This window comes from Phascolarctos cinereus, unplaced genomic scaffold, assembly GCF_003287225.1.
Source record: "Phascolarctos cinereus isolate Bilbo 61053 unplaced genomic scaffold, phaCin_HiC Scaffold_726;HRSCAF=1367, whole genome shotgun sequence".
NCBI lineage: Eukaryota > Metazoa > Chordata > Mammalia > Diprotodontia > Phascolarctidae > Phascolarctos > Phascolarctos cinereus.
In genome coordinates this window covers 153,054,812-153,078,255 of record NW_027556098.1, presented here as the reverse complement: position 1 = coordinate 153,078,255, position 23,444 = coordinate 153,054,812, and the positions used below count along the sequence as shown (strand labels likewise).

At 37.4% G+C, this 23,444-nt stretch overlaps 1 protein-coding gene across 5 annotated transcripts in view; it reads left to right on the top strand.

Annotated features, from left to right (window-relative positions):
* NCKAP5 (NCK associated protein 5) overlaps positions 1–23,444 on the top strand; it is a 1,104,295-nt gene that overhangs the window by 1,020,363 nt on the left and 60,488 nt on the right. For all 5 annotated transcript variants that reach the window (XM_021009468.2, XM_021009467.2, XM_021009473.2 and 2 more), the window contains one exon: positions 22,961–23,275. In XM_021009468.2, coding sequence (XP_020865127.1) covers positions 22,961–23,275 — 315 coding nt within the window. The remainder of the gene's footprint in view (positions 1–22,960; positions 23,276–23,444) is intronic.

The window sequence follows — 23,444 nt, the reverse complement described above, 5'->3', positions numbered from 1 at the left end:
CTATGGCCCGGTCATATTTCTTCCCTTGAAAACCAAAGTCTCAGTTCCTGTACAATTGTTTGGGTCAAACTCAGAAAGAAAAGGGAGTCACTTATCCATACATAAGGATCCTTGTGGGCCAAATATTGACTCAGTTTTTTCTTGCATTTAATAGTATTTTTTTTCTAATTTCATGTAAAGATAGTTTTCAACAATCACTTTTATGAGATTTGAGTTCCAAATTTTTTTTCTTCTTCTCTCCCCTCCCACCTTCCTAAGATGGCATTCAATCTAATAAAGGCTATATGTGTATAGTCCCATTAGACATATTTCCACATTAGTCATATTGTGAAGGAAGAATCAGAATAAAAGGGAAAAACCATGAGAAAGAAAGAAAGAAAATAGTATGCTTCAATCTGCATTCAGACTCCATAGTTCTTTCTGTGGATGTGTATAGCATTTTCTATCATGAGTCTTTTGGAATTGTCTTAGATCATTGCATTGCTGAGAAGAGCTAAGTCTATCATAGTTGGGCATCTCACAGTGTTGCTGTTACTGTGTACAGTATTCTCTTGGTTCTACTCACTTCACTCAGCATCAATTCATGTGAGGGTTTCCAGGCTTTTCTGAAATCTGCCTGCTCATTATTTCTTACAGAACAATAGCATTCCATTACATTCATACAATACAACTTGCTCAGCCATTCTGCAATTGATGGATGTCCCCTCAATTTCCAATTCTTTGCCACCACAAAAAGAGCTGCTATAAATATTTTTGTACATGTGGGTCCTTTTCCCTTTCTATGAGCAGTTTGGGATACATACCTACTAGTGGTATTGCTAGTTAAAAGCGTATGCAAAGTTTTATAGCCCTTTGGGCATAGTTCCAAATTGCTCTCCTGAATGGTTGGATCAGTTTACAACTCCACCAACAATGCATTATGTTTCAATTTTCCCACATCTTCGCCAACATTTTTGACTCAGTTTTAAAATGTAATGTCTGAGCAGTACTGGGGAGTATTGCTGTCCATATTGCAGGATGTGTGTTTGATACCTATATGTCAGGTATTTTTCGCTCCACTTGCTTTGTTTAGCTCTTTACTTGACTCTTTTCAGTTCATCTTCATTTAATTACGATGTTCTCCTATGATCTTTTCATGATCAAATCCAAAGGTTTTGGCTTATTTGTTTTTGGTTATTCCCCCTTTTGCCCTTAGCTCTTTAAATCATCTCCTCCAGTTTATCATCTTCCCTCAGCTGAGCTTCTGTGAAGCTCTGCCATTCTCTACTGTCAATCACCCTGTCAACAAGTCAACTCTCCAGTCCCATCTCTACTCACCACATTCTTGTGTCACCTTTTTTAAAATATTATATTTTTTTCAATTTAACAAGTATTTATTTTCTCATCCTTTCCTTGGGGGAGAGGAATGACCTTGTAACAATTCTACCTAATCAAGCAAAGTAAGTTCCTGCATTGTCCACGTCCAAAAATGAATGTTTTATTCAGAATCTCCTATGTCACTTTAACTTGCCTCTTCCTAACTCCTTCCTCTCCAGCTAACCTCTCAACATCTTCAATTCTATAGTCATTTTCCATTGACGCAGTTGGAAAGCTTTTTTCTTCCCTTGAGAATCCCTTAGTAGCACCTCCTTATCACTGCTGGTTCCAATTTTCTGTACTTGAACTTATATTGCCTCCCACACCACCAGTTAGGTTCTTCTTTTGGGCCTCTTTCTTTACTTCCTTCTCTTTTTTTCCTCACTGGGATTCAAATTGCCTAGAGAATCAAAAGTACATTTAATATTATTTGATATACAATGTTGTTAGCTTGTGCTGAAAGGTCAGGCTTGTGAAGGTTGACCTTAATGGTACCAACAGGTGCTCCTGACAATGCTTTTTGAAATGTTATTTATTGCCCATGGGTAAAAAAAAAGAATACTGCAGATCCCCACTGAACTTTCTGAAAAGTTCTGATTATTTTCATAGAGAAGTTACGAAAAAACAAAGGAAAACTAGTGGTATGGAATTTATTTTTTAAAATAATATTTCATTTTTCCCCAATTACATGTTAAAACAAATAAACATTTTAAAAAAAAGTTTTTAGTTGCAAATTCTATCCCTCTCTTTCTCTCTGCCCTCCCCCCTCCCTGAAATGGAAAGCAGTCCAAAATAGTTTATACATGTGTAATCATGTAAAATATGTCAATATTAATAATTTTGTACAAAAAGGCTTGATGCAACAACAACAAAACTAGAAAAACAAATTTAAAGTCTCCAATTAAATGCCAAATTAGAAATCCTGAAAATCAAAGGAGAGATTAATAGACTTGAAAACAAGAAATGAAGTAATAAATAAAACTAGAAGCTGGTTTTATAAAAAAGCCAATAAAATAGATAAACTGTTGGTTAATTTGATTTTTAAAAAGGAAAGAAGAAAACCAAATCGCCAGTATTAGAAAATGAAAGGGGTGAATTCACCACTGAAGAAGAAGAAATTAAAACAATTGTTAGGAGGTATCTTGCCCAATTATATGCCAGTAAATTTGGCAATCTAAATGAAATGGATGAGTATCTACAAAAATATAAACTAGCCAGATTAACAGAAGAAATAGAATACTTAACCTGATCTTCAAAAAATAAATTGAAAAAATAGTATGAAATTTAGAACAGAATGGACCCTAGGGCTCATCTAGTCTAGATTCTTCATTTTAAGAAAATTGATGTCCTTACTTCTGAAATAATCTGCCCCAGATGACAAGGTGATGAATAACAGGATCAGGTTATGAACACAGGTATTCTGGCTCAAAAACTGGTGGGGTTTTTTTCTACCAAATGCTGTGATCTTTCCATAAAATAATGTAAACAGAGTCAAAGACTTTTAAAAATAAACTCCTTTCATAGTCATCATCTCAATAATCACTAGCACTGTGCCTCTAAACCTTTCCTTATACATGACTTGAACCCTTCTGATTTCTGAAATTACAAGGCACTTTCTTATTTTATTCTCTCCTGTGGCTGTAGTCAAAGCATAGAAGGATCTACAGGGACTAAGGACATTTCCTGCCAAAACTGTCTTTCCTTTCATGCACTTTTGTGAAGCCTTTGACTTAGAAATTCCAAAAACCCAGTCCTACCCATGGAGACTATTTAATCTGCATTCTAGATCTAGGACTAGAGATTTGGTTTAATAACAGGATGATGACAGAGGTAATAATCTCTAAAATAATAATGAGAGCTAGGTGGGATAGCGGATAGAGTGCCCAGCCTGGAGTCATAAAGATCTGAGTTCAAATTCAGCCTCAAACTTCCTAGCTGAGTGACCCTGGGCAAGTCATTTAATCCTTTTTGCCTCAGTTTCCTCATTTGTAAAATGATCTGGAGAAGGAAATGGCAAACCATTTCAGTATCTTTGCCAAGAAAACCATAAATGGGGTCACAAACAGTCAGATATGACTGAAAACAAATGAATAAGAAAAAACAAGAATTCATATATAGCACTTTAATGTTTGCAAAACATTTAACACATACTATCTCATTTGATCCTCAGAGAGATCACCTATGAGAGATAGATTTTACAGAAAAAGAAACTGAGTCTACTAGACATGAAGTTTTTTGCCAAGTGTCAAACCGTTAGAAAGTAACAGACTTTAGGACTTAAACTCAAGGAAACTGAAAGGCTAAGAGAATCAGAAGACCTGGGTTCTGCTTCTGGTCCTACCACCTGTCAGCTAATGTGAACTTGAACTTCAAAAAGTTGTTTCACCTTGCTAAGCCTCAGTTTCCTCATTTATAAAATGAAGAGTTGTACTAATAAGTTCTAAGCTTTCTTCTACTTCTAATGGTCTATAACAGTGATTCTCTAAATTTTTGGTTTCAGGAGCCATTAATACTCTCCAAAATTATCTAATACCGCCCCCTAAAAAGAGACTTTTGTTTAGGTGAGTTAGATCTTTTGATAGTCACCATACTAGAAATCAAAATATCTTAGTATGTTTTGACCTTACCCACTTCTTGAAAAGGAATCCAGGGGACCTCAGACCACACTTTAAAAATCTCTGACCTATAACTTTTTGAGAAATTGATACAGAGCCTATGGTGGGGAGGAGGGAACTGAGCACAATGAAGATGAGGATAATGCTTTTGTATTTCATCAGCAGTATGTCTTTGGAGAACTGGTGAATAAGTGGTCGGTGAACTGAAAAGAGTCTAAGGAAAAAGCTGAATATGGAAAGGAGGGCAAAAGTAGAATGCATCCTCCAGGTGATCATGAAGCTTGGCTCTGAACTGAAGGGAGCAACTAGAGTAAGATTTCAATCATGAACGATGAGGTGGATTAAATGTCTTTGGAAATGTCCTTGTCCAGAGCAGACAGAAACTGGAGAATCTTTGACTCAGTCTGGGTATTCAGTTGCAAAGTATCCAAGCTACTTATATGAGGAGAATGCAGGACAAACATCTAGAAATCCCAGAGAACTGTTCAGCTACTTCAAAGGTGACCCAAAGGTCCGATCCCAAGCCAGATTCCTGATAGTCAGGATCTCTGTTCCTTTCTGTCATATAAAGAAAGTATCAATTGATATAACGTATTTAAAGCACCTTTGTGGAGTTTAAAAACTCTACTCATGGTTTTTCATCTAAATTCTAGAGCCAGCACTGGGGATTTGGTTTAATGATAGGATGATGGCAGAGATGACAGTATTAGTTAAGATAGCAGCAACTAGCATTTTTTCAGTGCTTTAAGGTTTACAAAATGCTTTACATATGTTAACTACAGTCATACCTAAGAGATATTGCAGTGGGATTCCAGACCAACAATGAAGTGAGTCACATGAATATTTTGATTTCCCAATGCCTATAAAATTTATGTTTACACTATACTGTGGCCTATTAAGTGTGCAATAGTATTATGTCTTTTAAAAAAAAGTACAAGTAAATACTTTATTACTAAAAAATGCTAACCATCATCTTAACCTTCGTTGAGTCATAATCTTTATACTGGTGAAGGTGAACTCATTGTTGATGGCTGCTGATTGATCAGGGTGGTGGTTGCTGAAGGTTGAGGTGGTTCGGGTGATTTCTCAAACTAAGCCAACAATGTAGTTTGCCTCAGCATTTGACTCTTTCTTTCTCTTGCACACTTGGAGGCCATCGTAGGGTTATTAAGTGGCCTAATTTCAATACTGTTGTGTCTGGAGAAATAGGGAGGCCTGAGGAGAGGGAGAGAGATGGGGGAATAGCTAGTTGATGGAGCAGTAAGAACACACACATTTATTGATTAAGTGGGTCATCTTAAATGGCATGGTTTATGGCACCCCAAAACAATTACAATAGTAATATCAAAGATCACTGATCACAGATCACCATGAGAGATAGTAATAATAATGAAAAAGTCTAAAATATTGCAAGAAATACCAAAATGTGATACAGACACACAACGTGAATGCATGCTATTAGAAAAATGGTGTAATAGACTTGTTCAACTCAGGGTCACCACACACTTTCAATTTGTAAAAAACAAACAACCAACCCATTATCTACAAAATGCAATAAAGTGAAATGCAATAAAACAAGGTAAATATATAAATGCTAACTACCATAATTATGATTATTATTACCTTGTCAGTAGATTCTAGAGATTTCTTGCCATGACTACTTCTTTCTGACACACACAATGACCTCTGGAGACACCAGAGAAAGACACAGATCTACTGTGCCTGCAGGCTAACCACAGTGTTTTTCTCTCTTGACACTCAGTAAATATTTGTTGTCTAAATGGGTATGCTGTCATTGTAGCTGCTTATACTGCAAATGCCCCTGCCCTGGTGGATTTCATTTTTTTTTCTCATATTATCCTCCTGTAGGGATTGCCTCAGGGTACTAGATAGTGAAGAAGGCAGTCAAAATAGAAGCACTGAGCTTATTTTCAAACTTCTCTCCTTCACACATGCTCTGACTCCTATAACAGAACAGAAAAAAATGTGTGACCCTTACATATACACATAGAATTTACCCTTTTCAATTATAAACCTTACCAAGCAAGTTAAGGCACATCAGACCATTAATTAACGGACTAAACTTAAAAAACTCCATCTCTTTCTTCTATTCTAATTCAGGTTGAAAAAAAATTATTAAAATTGATGTTAGTAACACAGAAAAGGAGAACAATGCCCATGAACTCTAAACTCTCATCCTCCTGAAACCTTTGATTAAGATTAGTAATTGCAGCAACAACATCAGTGTAGGAAGATTTGCTTTACAATTGGAAATTTTAATAGGCAAATTTTAATAAGCAAGATTAAAAGACAACATATAGCAATCTCCAATGTTAATGCTCCTATAAATAAATTATCTCTCTCAAAGACTTGCATCAATTATGGAATCCTTATCTTTGGATCTCCAAAACTTCACTCTCTCCTTTCAAGTCACCTCCATTTAATAATATTTATTCAATACCTCCTTATGCTTTTGATGCCATCCCCTTCTGTCTTCTCCAGCAAACCTCCCTGACAATCATCCTATCTCTTTCTGATCTCTAGTTTCTCCCTAGCTACTTGTTTCTTTTCTGATGCCTATAAATGTGACCGAGTCTTCTGTATCCTGGGGGAAGGGGTGGAGTGGGGGGAATTTATCCCAGTATCCGTGCTAGCTAGTTACTGTTATTTTGCCCCCCTTTCTCACTCATCTCACATAGCCAGTCAGTTACCAAATCTTGTTGTTTCTACCATCAAATATTTCTCATAAACAACTACTTCTCCCCATTTACACCATCACCCTAGTTCAAGCCCTCATCCCACTCACCTGGGCTATTGCAATAGATTCTAGTATCTTCCTGTCTAGTTCCTCTTCATAGCCACCAAAGAACTTTTCCTAAAATAATTTCCTAAATTTCCTAAAATAAAATTTTTTCCTAAAAAAATTCCAAACATTTCAGCACCCTATTCAGTAAACTTCAGGAGCTCCCTATAACCTCAAGAATCAAATATAAACTTTCACATTTAAAGCCTGGCCTCAGAGCCTGGCCTCTTCTTACCTTTTCAGTCTTCTCACACAATATTTCCATCCATGGATGCTATGGTCCAACCATACTTATTTATTGCTCGGCTAGGTCATTCCATGTGAACTGTCTCTGTGCCTTTGTACTGGCTATATCCTCACCTAGGACGTACTTCCTCCTCCCCTCTGCCTCAGAGAATAGCCACTTTCCTTCATGACCCAGCATAAATTCCCTTTCTGTCTGAAACCTTTGTTCATCCTCCTAAGTGTTAAGTACCCTCCATTCCAAAACTACTTTGTCTTCATTTTGCTTATATTCTGCAATACTTCTTTATATATATATATATATATATATATATATATATATATATATATATATATATATATATATATATATATACATACATATATATATGATGTCTCTCCTGATGGAACATAAGCTTCCCTTTTGCCTTTGTATCTCCAATGCCTGGAAAGTAGAAGGTACTGAAGAAATGCTTGTTGATTGACTGATATATGCAAAACATTGTGCTAACCACTGGGAATTCAAACATTAAAAGAAAAGCAATCCCTGATTCCCTCAAAGAGCTTACATTTTAGAGGAGGGCTACAACATATATAAATAAGTACCAGTCAAATCGAGGAGGAAAAGAACACTAAAAACTGGAGTTTGGGATGGGGAAGAACAGACAACAAATACTTCCCATAAAAACTGATACTTAAGTTGAACCTTGAAGGAAGCTAAGGATACTAAGTTGTTGTTCAGTTGTTCTCAATCCTATCCAACTCTCTGTGACCCCATTTGGGGTTTTCTTGGCTAAGATACTGGAGTGGTTTGCCATTTCCTTCTGCAGCTTATTTTACAGGTAAGGGGTGGAGGTAAAGGACTGCATCCTAAGCATAGGGACAGTCTGTGCAGAGACATGGAGATTGGAGATGCAATGCCTAGTTTAGGGACAGCAATAAGGCCAGTTTATCTGGGATAGATAGTACATTAAAAGGCATAAACAATGTGTAATTAGACTGGGAAGGTATGTGGGAGGCAAAGTTTAAAGGGTTTCAAATGCCAAACCTAGGAATTTGCATTTTCTCATAGAAGCCATAGGGAGAAACTAAAAATTCTTAAGCAAAGGAGTGATTTAGCCAGATCTGTGCTTTAGGACTATCAATTTGGCACTTGGGGAGAGGGGATGGGTTGGAAAGAAGAAATAGTAGATAAAGCAAATAGGAAGCTGCTATAATATTCCAGATTAGCAATGACAGTGGTGATAGCCAGAAGGGAAATGATTCAAGAGAGGATGTAGACACAGACACAAGATTTGGCAACTCATTAGATATGGAGGTGGGGTGAAACGTTGAGGATCGCTTTGAAATTGTAACCCAGGCTAACTGGAAGTATAGTCATGGCCACTGCAAAAATAGAGAGTTAGGCTTAGAGGTAGAGCCCAAGGCCAAAGGAAGAAAAAAAAAATGGAAAAAGGTCCTTTATATACTCAAAGCAGCACTTTTCACAATACCAAAGATCTGGAAACAAAATAGGTTCCCATCTTTGACTAAATAAATGTAGTACATGATTACAATAAATTATTTCTGAGCTATAAGAAACAATAAATACAAAGAATTCAGAGTCACAGAAGAAGATATGACCTGATGAAGAGTGAATGAAGAAAACAATATGCCCAAAGACTACAGCAATGTAAATGGAAAGAACAAAACACTGAAAGGTAATATTATGTAGATATGCCTGAGGTTGGCCCCAAAGAAGAGTTGAAAAGTGCACCTCCCTTTCTTCATAGAAGAGATGTGGAAGTATGGCTCTGGAATATTATGTATCCTATCAGACATGGTCACCATATAAGTTTTATTCAACTGCTTTTTTTTCTTCTTTTAAAATCTCCTTTAGAAGGGCATGGCTTGCTGGGTGGGAGGTGATGGACTTATTTGGAAATGAATGTGATGTAAAAACAAAACACAAAAACATAATACATTTTTTAAAAAGCAAAAGAAATGAGGAGTGAAGAAGAGGGACAGCTTTTACGTGTATTGGGGATGGAGAGGAGAATTTAAGATGTCTACATGACATCCAGGTAGATATGGTCAATTGTCAACTGAAGAAAGGCCTTTTATTATGCACATTATTCAGGACAGTTCCTTTAAATTTCTCTCCTTATTTTCTAAGTTTCCTTCCTTGAATAATATAAAAGGAGATCAAAAGGTGAAGAAAAAAATCAGAGGAAATTATCCAACTAATTAAGGCAGCACTTCTTCTATGGGGGAAAAGAGGTTTGGGAAGAATTTAGCCAGATTGGTTATCTCTGTTCATTAGCTCTGTCCTATATTACTCACCGTTTCATTTCACATTGTCTGTATTGATAGAGTAAGGGTGCATTTAAAGGAAGGGTAGGATCATTGAACACATAAGCAAGCATAATTCGTTTTTGTGGGGAGGGGGGAGTAAATGTGACATACTTTCTGTAAATGGAAATCAAGACTTATTAATCTGCTTACTCAGACTAAAATTCTTTGAATAATCATGTAGCCAAGGAAGAACCATTAGACTTCATGCATTATTAGCCTTTTAAAAACCTCTTATAAAGTTCCACACCAAAAGATGCTTTAAAATGAAAAAAACAAAAGAAAACTGGGTTATTATGGGATTAGAGGCAACGTTTTGTTGTAGATAGAGAACTGGTTCAGATACAGAAAACAATAGGTAAGGATAAACAAGTATTTCTCTTGATAGAAGAATGTCAGCTGTGGAGTCTCATTGGGATTGGATTAGGGATAAATTTAATTGAACATTTTTGTAAATGATCTAGAAAAAGTAATGCACAGTGAATTTTCCAAGTTTGCAGAAGAAATTAAGCACTTTCAGATGGTGAAATGTGAAATTGATGAAGATAAACGGCTGAAAAATTTCAAGTCTAGGTGTGTGGGCAGAAAAGTAGCAAATGAGTGCAAATGTGAGCAAGTAGAAAGTAATATATTTACAGGAAAATGATCCCTATCATAGTTATAAAATGATGAATTCTGAACCATAAATTATTACCCAGGCAAGAGACCCAGGAGTCATTGTAGGACTCTTCCTGAAGGCACCAGCCTACTTTGCTGCTCCACAAAAGGCCAAAAAAAAAAAAGGCAAAGTATTGAAAACAATACAAAAGGCATTGTGCTACTCTTATAAAATACCTAGAATGTTCCATGTGGTCTGCTTGTCTCTTTCCTTCCTACTTACTTTCCTGATCACTGCTCTTCAAATAAGACAGACTAGTTGAAGACAGTCCAGCAGGGGTAAGTATAATGAACACACAGATTGAAATGTTTATATGTGAAGACATAACCCCCACCACCATCCCCCACCCACCCAAAAGACAAAATTCTTTAATTTAAAAAATGAAAGCTGAGAGAAGATCTGGTCAAATTTGATAAAATCACGAAAGGCACCCCGTATGACTAGGATAGTTCTAGAAACTTGGAAGAGACAGTTTGAAAATAAAATTTTAAATGGAGTAGTATTTTAGGCAGCCACAGTATATTCTACAGGGTAATATGAGCTGCAAATATAACTAGAGACAAGAAGGGTTTTATATAAATTCACAAATAGTAGATTCATGATTAGCATTAGAGGCAGATCTCTAGCTAGCCTTTTCAAGTTTATGTGACAACATATCCCCTTCTCCAGAACACAATATTGAACTGGATTGAACCAAGAGTCTGACCTAGTATGGCACCTATGTTCTTACAAAAAACTAGTACTTTATACAGCATGTGACATAAGATACTAACACAGTTCTTTACAGAGAAGCTTCAAATTTCCCTATCTTTTTCTTCAGGGTGTCTTCATATATTTATTCTCTAATCTCGTAGCAGTAGCATGATACAGCAGAAAGAATGTTGGGGTTGGAGTTAGGAGCATGAAGGTTTAATTTCTACCTCTGATACTTATTAGCTATATAAGCCTGAACAAGACACCAAGCTCCCTTGTGCCTTGGGCAATTCCCTAGGATCTAACTAGTAAATTATTGGTAAATTCCATAGATTGACACAATCTCAGACCCTTCACATACTGCTTGGCTATTTTTTTCTTCTGGTAATTTTACTTCTGTTAAGAGGGCTCCCTATCTCTCCCACCCTTTCTCTGGCCAAGAGTGTTAATGTACTTACAAAGGAATTGTCTATTTTTAATGTGTATGTATTTTCTGCCATGATCAGTACTCAAAGTAGAGGAGGCCTTAATCCAATTGAAGTTAGAGTTTACACATTGCCATCCATTCTAAATCTGTCACCCACCACCCAATTCTTATTTCAACCACTGGATGTTACCCTGTGTTGGTTAACTTTCTGGCTGTAAGGATCAATGTAGGGTTTACTCTTCTTTGGCTAATTAGATACATTTATGGAAAAAAGCTAGAATGAATAACCTACATAAAATTGACATTGATTCGGTTTAAAAAAAAAAAAGCTTAGTTCTTTAGCTTGGCTCCATCCTGCAAATGAAGAGAAGGATGTGCAAATAAAGAGTTCTGTTCTACCATCTGTAGTCTTAGGTTCATCATGCCAATACCACGTGTAACTTAAAGATGTTTATGAACCTACAGAACAATCTTACAAAAACTTATTTACACAGGAAATCATATTATGAAAGAGAAGAGAGAGCTCATTAGTAATTTGGCATGAATATTGGGTGCATGGGGGGCAACAATCATCCACAAGAGGCTATGCAATATCTTATAGACATGATGAAAATTTCCAAATCAAAACATAGTTTGAGATTTTAGCGTTGTGGTGTTACCCTCCTTTTCTTAAGGTCACAAGAGAAAGAGCCTGTTATTATCAACAAAGGTCAATATTTAGCTTCCTCAGGATGGTCAGTGTCTTCTCTTTTTTTTTTTTTAAACTCCACTGAGCATCTAGCTCCATGCTCTACAGTTGGCAGGAGTTCATTAATGGGGTTGCTTGACTGTCCACCAGGGAAAATTGTAGCCAAGAGTGGTTGCTCAGCAAGGCGTCTTGCTAGCACACTAATCACTCTGATACAGGATCTGGTATAAGGCAGTGTACCTGGGATTCCATCACAGCATTTGAATCATTGACCTCCTGGAACTCTCACATCAGGCTGTGAATGATAGAATGTTTTCCAGAAAGCAGGACCACTGAATAAAAGTTTCCCAGAGATAACTGCAGCATGAAATCATTTTGGAGTGCTACTTATATACCTCTATTACAGTTTCTCAGGAGGAGAAAACAGTTCCTAACAATGAGAAACCTTTTTTTGGCCCATTCCTATGAAAAAATCAGAAAATACAATTTAATCGATCTCATATAGATCATAAAGAGAGACATCATGGAATTATAAATAAAGGTGTTGGACATACAGCCATGAAGACTTCAGTTCAAATCCTGCCTAACACTAACTAACTATATGCAAATCACAGCCTCTCTGAGGTTGCCACAGACAACTCCCCAAGATCATACATTATGAGTTACAATCTGCCTCAGAAGAGGGAGTTTCCATACCTTTAGAATCACAGCACGTTTATTTATCTATATTTTTTATCAATTGTATTTAGAAGGTCTAATATTCTTGGATTAGCTTATAAAATTCTTCTGGATAGGTGCATTAATTTATGCAAGAAGAAACACAATGAAAACAATCACAGCATTATAAAGTAGTTCCTGTGGTAAAAGCTCAAGGAAGTTGGAGGACTTTCATCTGAAGAAGTCTGTGGAGCAATTTGTGATGTCTTGTAGACACCCAAACACCACATTAACACTGATTCCACTAATTTGGGAATCTGTGATACGTGGGCTAGGCTGAATTTTCCCTTCATACTATCTTTGCAAGAGAGAATTTGCTGAGTGAAATGATGAAAGGTGAACCCAACTCCCAGAAGAACAGTTAAACCCTTTAAGAAAACAACTTGGCTCAAATACTGCAGCATATGAAGTGTTTATAAGTTAGTGGATACTACTAATTACATACAAATAGCATCTCTTCCCTAAAGTAGGCTCGCCAAAAACTTTTAGTCATTATTAATTTGTGCTTAGTTGTGTTGTTATTCATTAGTATTCTATTTCAGGTAGAGCGAACCCTTTTAAAAGTGAGATGCTAAGGTGGTGACCCTGTTCAGTCATTTCAGTGGTGTCCTACTCCTCAAGACCCCACTTGGGGTTTTTGTGGCAAAGATAATGAAGAAGTTTTCCATTTCCTCCTCCAGCCTTTTTTTTACAGTTAAAGAAACTGAGGCAAACAGGTTAAGTGACTTGTTCAGGGTCACACAGCTAGTAAGTGTCTGAGGCTAGATCTGAACTCATGAAGATGAGTCTTCCTGATTCCAAGCCCAGTGTTCTATCCATGTGCTACCTAGCTGCCCTAAGGTGGTGACACAACCTGATCTTTTAATATATGGGGTTGGGGGCAGTGTGGTAAGGGAGCACTGCCTCTTGTAAGAGGATTCATGAGTAGTGACTAAATACCATTCAAATGATAGAGATAATCCTTCCATGCTATATCAGTTCATGCATGCTATAGTTTTCTAGTCTTATCCTATGAGAGTCAAAGTAAAGGCTTTATTTCTATTTAAATATTCTATAGTTCAGACTTTTCACTGGTTCAGAAAGAATTTCTTTGCACTTACTTTGATCTCCAACGGGGGAGCTATTGGCATGAATTGAAGGACTGTGTGATTAAACAATCAGAAAATGGGAAGATGTGTTACATCCCACGTTACCCCAATTGCCAATCACAGACTTGTATACAGCATAACTATGCCACCCCTTCATCCATTATTGCTTAATGCTACTCTACTCTGTCCTTTCCCACCTTTGGCCTCCCATGGCTTTGCCTGGGCATTGGCCCTTAAGGCAATTATATAACCTAACCAGGCATCTGCAGCTATGAAAGCAAAATATTTCACCCATATTCTGTTGCCCAGATGTCTTTGTAGCTTTTAACTCTTTTAGCTCTGGAAAACTCATCCATGAGATCAGCCTGTCCTAATTGGGTAAGTCCTTAACCTGTCCTAATAATTCAGGCAGACCCTAGCCATGCTTCATTTTATTCACTCTCCAGCTGTCTTCAGGACAGCCTCACCAGCAGCTTTACTGCTTTTCAAATACCCCTTCCCCTCAGTTCTGTGATCATGATCAAATCAATTCTTTTATGGAGAGAGTTGTCAATCTACTCTTCTGTGACCCTACTCCCAATTCCTGTAACATACTAACCAAAATACCCTTATTGGAATGCAAGCTTCTTGAGGGCAGCCAAACACTGTGCTGAGAACATAGTAAGTGTTTAATAAATGCTTTTTCATCCATCATTCTGTGCTTGAGGCAATGACCAAATATTAAGAGCCCCATTCAGCCCTTTTTCATTTTTGGTAGGGCAGAGTTAAGTTGCAAGGGATGAGCTTACATAGTCAGTTTGGGAACTGCATTACAGATCTCATTACATCATCATTTCCCCTTAACCAACTCTTCTTCCTAACTTCCATATTAGAATTGAGGGTACCATTTCCCTTCCAGTTCTACAGATTTGGGACCTGAGTATCACTGTCAACTCTTCCCTTTCCTTCATCTCACATACACAGTCTTCTTTCTGTTTCTACTATTTCTCTTTCAACTGTTCCCTTCTCTGCTCACATAGCCACTCAGTTCAGGTCCTCATTACCTCTTATCCATACTATTATAATAACCTACAATTTGTCTCCGGGCCTTAAGTCTCATTCCTCAACTTTCTTCTCCAAACTGCTGCCACAGGAATTTTTCTAATTTGCAGGTGGGACCCTGGATGCCAGTCTTCTGCTCAATAAACTCCAGTGGTTCTCTATTGACTCTGGGATCCAACATTATTTCAGCTGTTTCATCATTTAAAATTTCTATTTTATGTAGGTTTTATGATGCACATTACTATAATGCAGTACTACAGGTATATCATTTATAGATAGATATTCACATATTCTCAAAATTCATTTTTAAAAATATTTTTATCAATAGGATAAATGTTTAAAAGAATTCAGAGAGCACTGCTGTAAGGAACTAACCAGACTGGGTCAAATTCCCCTAGGAGGCAATAGAACATTTAATTAGTCTTTAAGTTATCCTATATTTGATACATTTTTTTTTAGTTTGAGATGGAAGTCGAGATGAGTAGCAACAATGGACCAAGTCTTTGGATAATCCATCTAACTCTTACTTCTGACTTTGTTCACATAGCCTCTTCTATCTGGAAAAATTCTCTGTATTCTTACTGGAAAGAAACCTTACAAATTTAATGATTGTAGAAGATCTTTATGTAATGGCTTAAATTTTATTCAACATCAGAGGATTCATACCAGTAAGAAGCCTTATACAAGTAACTGTGAGAAAGTCTTCAGTCAATGGTTGCACTAATAAATGCTTACTGACTGGCTGACATCTTATTGTGTGGCAAGATTACTCATAGTGGGGAAAAACATTACAAATGAAATTTATAATCTCCCTATCCACATCCTACTTATTCTTCAGCTCACAACAAAATTTTAAACTCCTCTATGAGATTTTTTTCAAACTGCTCCAGCTCAGTGATTTCTCCCTGCTACAGTCTTCTGAAATTATGTGGGTACTTAGCCATTTTACCTTATATGATTACTTACCGTTTCACATGTGTATCTCTGATCTCCCCAATTATACTATAAGCTCCTGGAGGACAGTCCCCATTTCTCATTTCCCTCAGAACCTGCAACAGCCTTTGCACAGAGTAGGTATTCAATAATGGATCAGTTTATACATGTTGAGTTCAGCCTGTTTTATGGAAGTTCTTGAACTCTGACCACAGGAAGTTGCAGTTTGACAAATCTGAGATCCTTACCCTTAGTAGATGACTGGAGATCCCTTCCCACTTTAAAAGAAAATATAGTTTGTGCTTTCAATCAACTGACTGTCCTCTTCCACATACAAAGAGAATCCTCCTTATCTCCTGCTCCCCACAAGTAGAACATGAACTGTTTCTGGCAGTAGTGAATTTGCATTTCCTTCATCCTTCTTATGACTAAAGCCATACCTGCTATCACACTAGGGTATAGATCAGGGCTTCTTAAACTTTTCCCACTTGCAACCCCTTCAGTGCTTCTTAAACTGTGGGTCAAGATGGAGATGGCAGTGGCTTTTGGCTACATAGCAAAAAGCCAGAACTGGGAAAACTGAGCCATAAGCACCTACTATGTACCAGGCAATGTGCTAAGAGTTGGAAATACAAATACAAGCAAAAAGAAATTCTCTGTCCTCAAGGAGCTTACATTCTGGTGGGGTAGACAGCACACAGTGAGGTGAGAATGAAATTACTGTAGTCCAGAGAAAGTCAGAAACAGAGCTGGGAGGAAAATGAAGACAAACCATCTATGGCCTCTTCACAAAATGGAAGGTCCAGGAGGAATTCATCAAAAGGAGGAGTTAAGTTATCACAGAAGGATGTTCTATGGTGAGTAGGTTGAAAAGCCTCAGACACTGAGAGAAATTCCAGGGATAGAGAGGGCATGGTTTTGAAATCTAGAGGAAATCAAGAACAGGAACAGGAGGAGAATCAGATGTCATAGTAGTCAAAAAGAACAGGATAAGCAAGTTAGAATTAAAGCCTAAATCATGTGTGAGGGTCAGAACAAGCAACAGGACATAAAAAAGCTCTGATAATTTGTTAACTGAAGCTGGCATTTATGTAATGACTGATCTAAATGACCTCCAAGATCCCCTCCAACTCTCACATTGAGTTTATGAACTATCATGGCCCTTAGCCCCCTTTATTAAAGTGCTTTGCAAGCTTTAAAGTGCTATATAAATGCAAGCTATAGTAATAATAATGATAACAAAACTATTACTATTCGTAATAACTAGGACAAAAAGCTAGAGTGAGACCTTGTGAAATGGATGCTAAACCATCTGAGTTATTAATCTTTTCATGCTCCTGTTTAATTATTGGATTGATGGGTAAGCATTAAGATAGGGATTGTGTTGACCTAGTTGGAGAAATAAAGGGGGCAAAGAGCCATGATAGTTCATTTGAAGTTCACAACAATTCTGTAAATGATATCATGATCTTCTTTTTAGAGGTAAGGAAACTGAGGTTAATCAAGTTTAATTGACTTGCCCAAGGTCACACAGCTAGTGCATGTCCAAGGCTACATTGGAATTCAAGTCTTCTTGATTCCAAGTCCAGCTTTCTACTCACTGTGCTACTTGAGATCAAACTCCTCACTTATCCTTATAAAAACTTGTGTTGCCTGTCATTCCATTATGCCTAAATTTCTATCTTGGTACCCTAACCTGTTCCTCAGTTCTCCCCATCTCCTCACTAGTCTTTCCAAAGATTACAGACATGTCCATGACACAGCCCAAGTGATTGGTCTCCATTACCTATTTCCAGGCATCTGTGATGGTATCTGTTTGCCTGAACTTCTGCCAAATCAATGCCTATCACCATACCACCATGACACTGTCCTCTGCCTGCCTGATGGATTACTCACTCATTAATTGCTTTTTGCTGGATCTCCCCGATATTGACTTTCTGTCTGCCTGAATATCCACCTACTTCCTAGGGCCAAACTTTCTTTAGTCTTTCCACATATGTCTAAGCTTACTAATAGTACTCATTGATAGAGCCTTTCCAAATTTCTGCCCTACCTAAGTAATTCCATCTAGTCTTCAGGTCCCATGTATCCCCAGTCTCTACTTTTCTCTAACCCACAAATCCCCAGTACTAGTAGTTCCTAATCCCAGAAACTTATATTCACTTCCTGTTAAAGGAGGAATGAATTCTAAGCATGGGTGGCTTAGAGCATGTAGGCAGAAATGAATGAAATAAATAAATAAAGTGTCTGCCTGGAATGAGGAATGAAAAGACAGAAAGAAACAGTTTCTGACAATACATTCTCAAGACAGTTACTCAGGGCTAAAGGTCCAGTCTGTGTCATGTAGCAGTATAAAACCTACTGACCCATATAGAGACCCAATCCATGACCTTTACTTCATTAGTCCAGTCTAACCTACTGAGCTCACCAGCCACAAATATGATCTTATACACTTGGTACAATTAGGAATTTTATAAATTCATTCAGGATGCAAAAAGGATTTATGACTCGAATTCATTCCCCCCCCCACTTTGGCTATGTGATTATCTTATGACTCCCTCCAATTTCCCAAGAAAAACTGCCTTCAAAAGCATAATATCCCACATTTTAAAGTTAGGATGCTTTTCATGAGCTACAAGAATGCTTCAGCACCTTCAAGAAACTATGTAAAGACTATGTCAGCATTTCCAATATAAACTCCTATTTCCAGAGGTTTATATCTTCAGGAGAAAAAAAAATGTGCTTGAAGGAGAAACTTGGCATATGTAGTCAGAGACTGAGAATGACTTCCTGTACCTCATTTCGTAGTTACTTACAGGAGAGTCCTTCACATTCACTACTTTCAGCATCTGAAATTTTTTTAGTAACAAAAACGAGCCTTAATAGCAGGTTCTCTCTGAGCTTGATGGGAGTGCACACAATTCTCTGGGAGTCTATGAATACCAATCATTTCTTTTTGTCTTGCCAGGTACCATTGTAACTATATTGCATGTTTTCTAGTTTGAGAGAGAAGGAATATTTTGAATGGATGGATTCTAGGAAAGCCTTATACCCTCAACAAAGGATCAAAAATAGACAGGAATCCTCCTTTGCTTCTCTCTGACCATCACCCCTCTCTAATACCTGATCCCAAACTGTGAATATGCCCTGATGACACTGAGGTGCAAGCTACTCTGTTGCATGCTAGACTTTTGATGCTCTTCTATGACCTACTTTCAGAAAAATTACCAGAAATATACCAGCATAATTGATTTTCCCTTTTAGGACCTCAGTTTTCTCATCTGTAAGATGAGAGAGTTAGACTAGATGTTCTCTAAGATCCTTTTGTAGCACAGGCTCTGGAGCTACTCTCCCAAATCCCCATTTGCTTGTCAGGATGAGTCCTCAGTAGTTAGCTACTTCCCCGCTTAGCGTTGTAAGGGACCCTGAGGAGCTGAGGGGTAGATTTTAAAAGTTATAGCTCAATCTCCCATTGATGTGCTTTCACCATTGATTATCAGACATCCAGACTTAATTCACTTTTTATGGTAAAAAAAAAATGTAAAACAACAACAATTGGTACAAAATTCGGCCCCCCCCAAAAAAAAGTCCATAGTATAGTTTCCCACAAGTACATAGAGTCTAGTAGAAAATGGGCTTAAGCTTATAGAGCTCATTTGGCAAAGAAGTAAACTAATAACTCTTAATTATTGGAAGAAACTGAGTTTCTTTACCTAGTTGAAATGCAATTCATTGATTGATTGATTTAGGGGGATGTATAGACTTTCTTCACATCTAGTCCACCCCTCTGATTCAGTTCAGAATTCTGGATGAACCTCACCCTTATGACTTACAAAACTGATATTCTATGATTCCCTGAGACTAATCCACTTTTGGATAATATACAGAACATATCATCCATACCCAGATAACTGAGAACAGGTTGTTCAATATCAGATCATAGTCTAAAACTGGAAAGGACATTAGAGTCATTCCACCTGCTTCATTCTATAAATGAGGAACTGAGGCGCATGGCAGTTTTCTGACTTTCCCAAGTATTCACAGGTAAGCATCAGAGGAAAGATTTAAACCCAGGTTCTCTGACTCCAGAGGCAGTCTTTTTTACACTGTGTACTTGTCTGCCTCCTTCTCCCATAATCTCCTCTGCCTTATCTTATTCACTCCTTAGTAGTACTTGACTTTTGGAGAATATGAGCTGTAAGTGAGCTAGCATCCTCTGCTAAAGATCACATACTCTAAGCTTGGGACTAGCACCCCTGGTGTGAGGGCTGCTGAGCCCTTTTTGAAGGCTCCTCATGTACCTTTGGTGTCTACCTGGCACTCAAACCTGAGCTGTGGTTCCAAGAAGCTGTAGCATAGTTAGCAGCCACACCCCAGTAAACCATCTCAGCAGATGGGGTAAACTAGTTTGACGGCAACCACAGGGCCTCAAACCCATGGGTGAGTTAGGATGATGTCTGCCTCAAGTATGTGAAGACTTCCTTAGGTAGAATGGGGGAATGAGAACAATTTCTTCCAACAGCCATGAAAGAGGCTCAAGCAGGCAGTGTGGAGTACTTAGGGCTTGGTCAGACATGGAAGAAGCCAAGGTCATCCACTGAATTTGGGGCTATCACATCCCCCACAATTTTAATAAAGCTCATCTTCTCACTATTCTTGTAACATACTCTATTCATTTAGTCACTAGCCTTTACTTATGTTCTAGCCTTCCATCTCCCCACCTAACAAAGCTCTCTTCTCCTCCCCCCTCCACTTTCACTAAATCTCTTCTATCTTTTAAGGCCCAGGTCAAGTCTCACCTTGTCGTAAGGCCTAATCTCCTCAGCCCTCACAGATCTTCCTTCCTCCTCTCTCCATTTCTATAGCAATTACAGTCTGTGACACATATTTTAGTATTTAGTTATATTCCGTTTGTGGTTGTTATTTTATGTGAGTTAGCCTTCTCTCCTTAATTGGACTATAAGTGTCTCAAGGGCTGGGGACTATTTCTTATACTGCTATTATATGTCCCAAGGTGCCTAGCACCAGGCTGAGCATATAGTAATTACAAAGCAAATAAATGGTTGATTTTCCATTTTCAATCAATCAATCCACATGCATTTATGTGTACTGTACTAAAGGCTAGGAATGCAAAAATATGGTTCCCTGCCCTTAAGGAGCTCACATTCATTTTTTAAATGTCATCATTTTTTAAATGTCATTCAAGATAACTCAAGCAATACAAATGCTAGATTTTCCCAGTTTGCCTATGAAATAAGATGTTTCATTCAAGGGGTTTCTTCTGCCTAAGGTTCATCTTAGATGACAGCTGTGGACAAAAAAAAAAGTCATTATTTTGGAAGTTAAATTTGTAATTATGTTTTGGATGTTACTATATATATGTAGGAATATGTCTATTGTATACGTCTGCATATATGTATGTATGTGCATATATACATGTATTTCTGTGAATCTAACATGTTTGGCAAGGTAAAACAACCATTAATGAAGACCTCTTTTGATGCCTCATTATGGCATGGAAATGACCCAGGATTCTAATGACACAAACTCACAAGTCCTATACAGCTGGAAATCTTCAAGTGCTGGACTAGTGACAAACTGTGTATTGTTTGAAGAATGGTTTGTGAAGTCCAGAGAAATTCAGAATAATGATAACAATAATACTCTAAGGTTTGCAAAGCACCTTACATATGTTTTCTCACTTGAATCTCATAGCAATCTTGGGAGGTAGGAGCACGAAGAAATCAAGGCAGATAGTGGTTAGATAATTTGCCCAGGGTCTGGCTTGTGAATATCAGAGGCCAGATTTGAATTCAGGTCTTCCTGACTCAAGGTCCAGCTACTTGAAAGGAGCTTTTTATTTGCCTGTTTTTTGTATCCTCGATGTTTAATATAGTGCCTGGCACAGAGTAGGTGCTTAATAAAAACTCATTAACTGACACTGAGCCACCTAGCTCCTGGAGCTCTTTTCATCCACAACTCTTTTGAGGGGATCTTTTTTATTTTTTTATATTTTTAATTTAAGTTTTTTTACATTTTAAGTTCTGAACTGTCTCTCTTCCTACCTTGCACTAGAGAAAACCACCATTTGATATGTATGTGCATATATATACAACATCCTCTTGATTCTGCTCATTTTATTCTTCATTATTTCATGCTAGGCTTTCCATGTTTTTCTAAAATCAGCCTGCTCATAATTTCTTACAGCACAGTAATATTCCATCAGAATCATATATCACCACTTGTTTAGCCATTCCCCAATTGATAGATATCCCCTCAATTTCTAGTTCTTTGCTACCACAAAGAGAACTGATATAAATATTTTAGAACATATAGGGTTTTTTTCTTCCCTGATCACCTTGGGTGATCATACCTAATAGTGGTAATGCTGAGTCAAAGGGTATAATTTAGGCATAATTCCAATTGTTCTCCAAAATGTATTGGTTCATAATTTCACCAACAGTATATTCCTGTCCCAATTTTTCCACATCCCCTCCAACATTTGTCATTTTCCCCTTCTATCATTTTAGCCAATCTGATAGGTGTGAGATGATATCTCAAAGTTCTTTTAATTTACATTTCTCTATTTCAACTATAACTCTTAAAGGCAATCTAGTAAATTGTTGAGGGGTTGTGATCTCCATTGGTTCTGATGGTTATGCCTCCACCAGTGAAATCAATGAATCAATGGATCCTTGAGTAGTTGGGGCAAAGTGAAACACACATACATAAACATAGATAGATAGATAGATAGATAGATAGATAGATAGATAGATAGATAGATAGATAGATATGTATGTATATATGTATTTCAAAGAATAAGGAAAAGTTTGGGGCAAAACCTCATGACACATGAATTATTTGTCTTGAGGCAAATGAAAGAAGGCAAAAGGATGCCATAAATTTGATTATATGATTAATAATAATCTAGGTAAAAAGAATGCAATTATTTTTATTCATACATCAAATTAATTTGTATTTAGACCTAGCTATCATCTCTATTTCAATGATAAATTTTATCTAATTGGTAGATGCAACATTTTTTCCAAGATCATAAAAGGGGAATACAAAATGCTTTCTGCTCTCCAATTAATTTTCCTTTTCTATAGAAAAACTGAGAACTATAAAAAGTCTTAATTCTTCACTGCTATTTGGCTTTACTTCCTCAAGACTCTTTGAATGGAAGTTTCCCATAAATGGATACTTCATGTACATCACAATGGAAATAAGTTTTACAACTGAAATTATTTTCTGAATATTATTTTTCTTTCCTGAAAGGCTTTCTTCCCAGGTGCCTTTTTTCCCCCAACAATCATTTTCACTGTATTTCAGTGCACTGTTTCTTTTTGTCTTGACCTTCCTCATCACACAATTTTGTTTTATTTTAGAGTCTAGCTGCCAGATGAGAACATTGGACAGTGGGATAGGAACCTTCCCACTCCCAGACTCGGGAAATCGTTCCACTGGACGGCATGCATGCAAACCAGACACCTCTGTGGAATCAGAACCCTTCCTGTCACTCCAGGAAACCCTTCCTTCAGCTCCCCCCATCAAAGCCAAAACCCTTGAACGAGAAGTGCCTTCTGCAGCAAATAGCCAGGGCTCCTTAGAAAGCATCATTGTTCATTCCACATCTGATCCCATCATGACTGCCAAAGGTATTCGACCTTTTCAAAGTCGCCTCCCCAAACCAGCCTCCTCAGGTAAAAATGCCAATTACCTTTCAAATTAAGTTGCTTTCCTGCCCTGGTGTCTGGTATTATTAGCAGATATCCCATAATAATGCACTTGTTGACAAAAATGTAAAATATGTGGCAGAAAAGGTTCCCAGTATGGTTGTCTGAGGTGAACAAGTAGGTGACCTAGACAGAT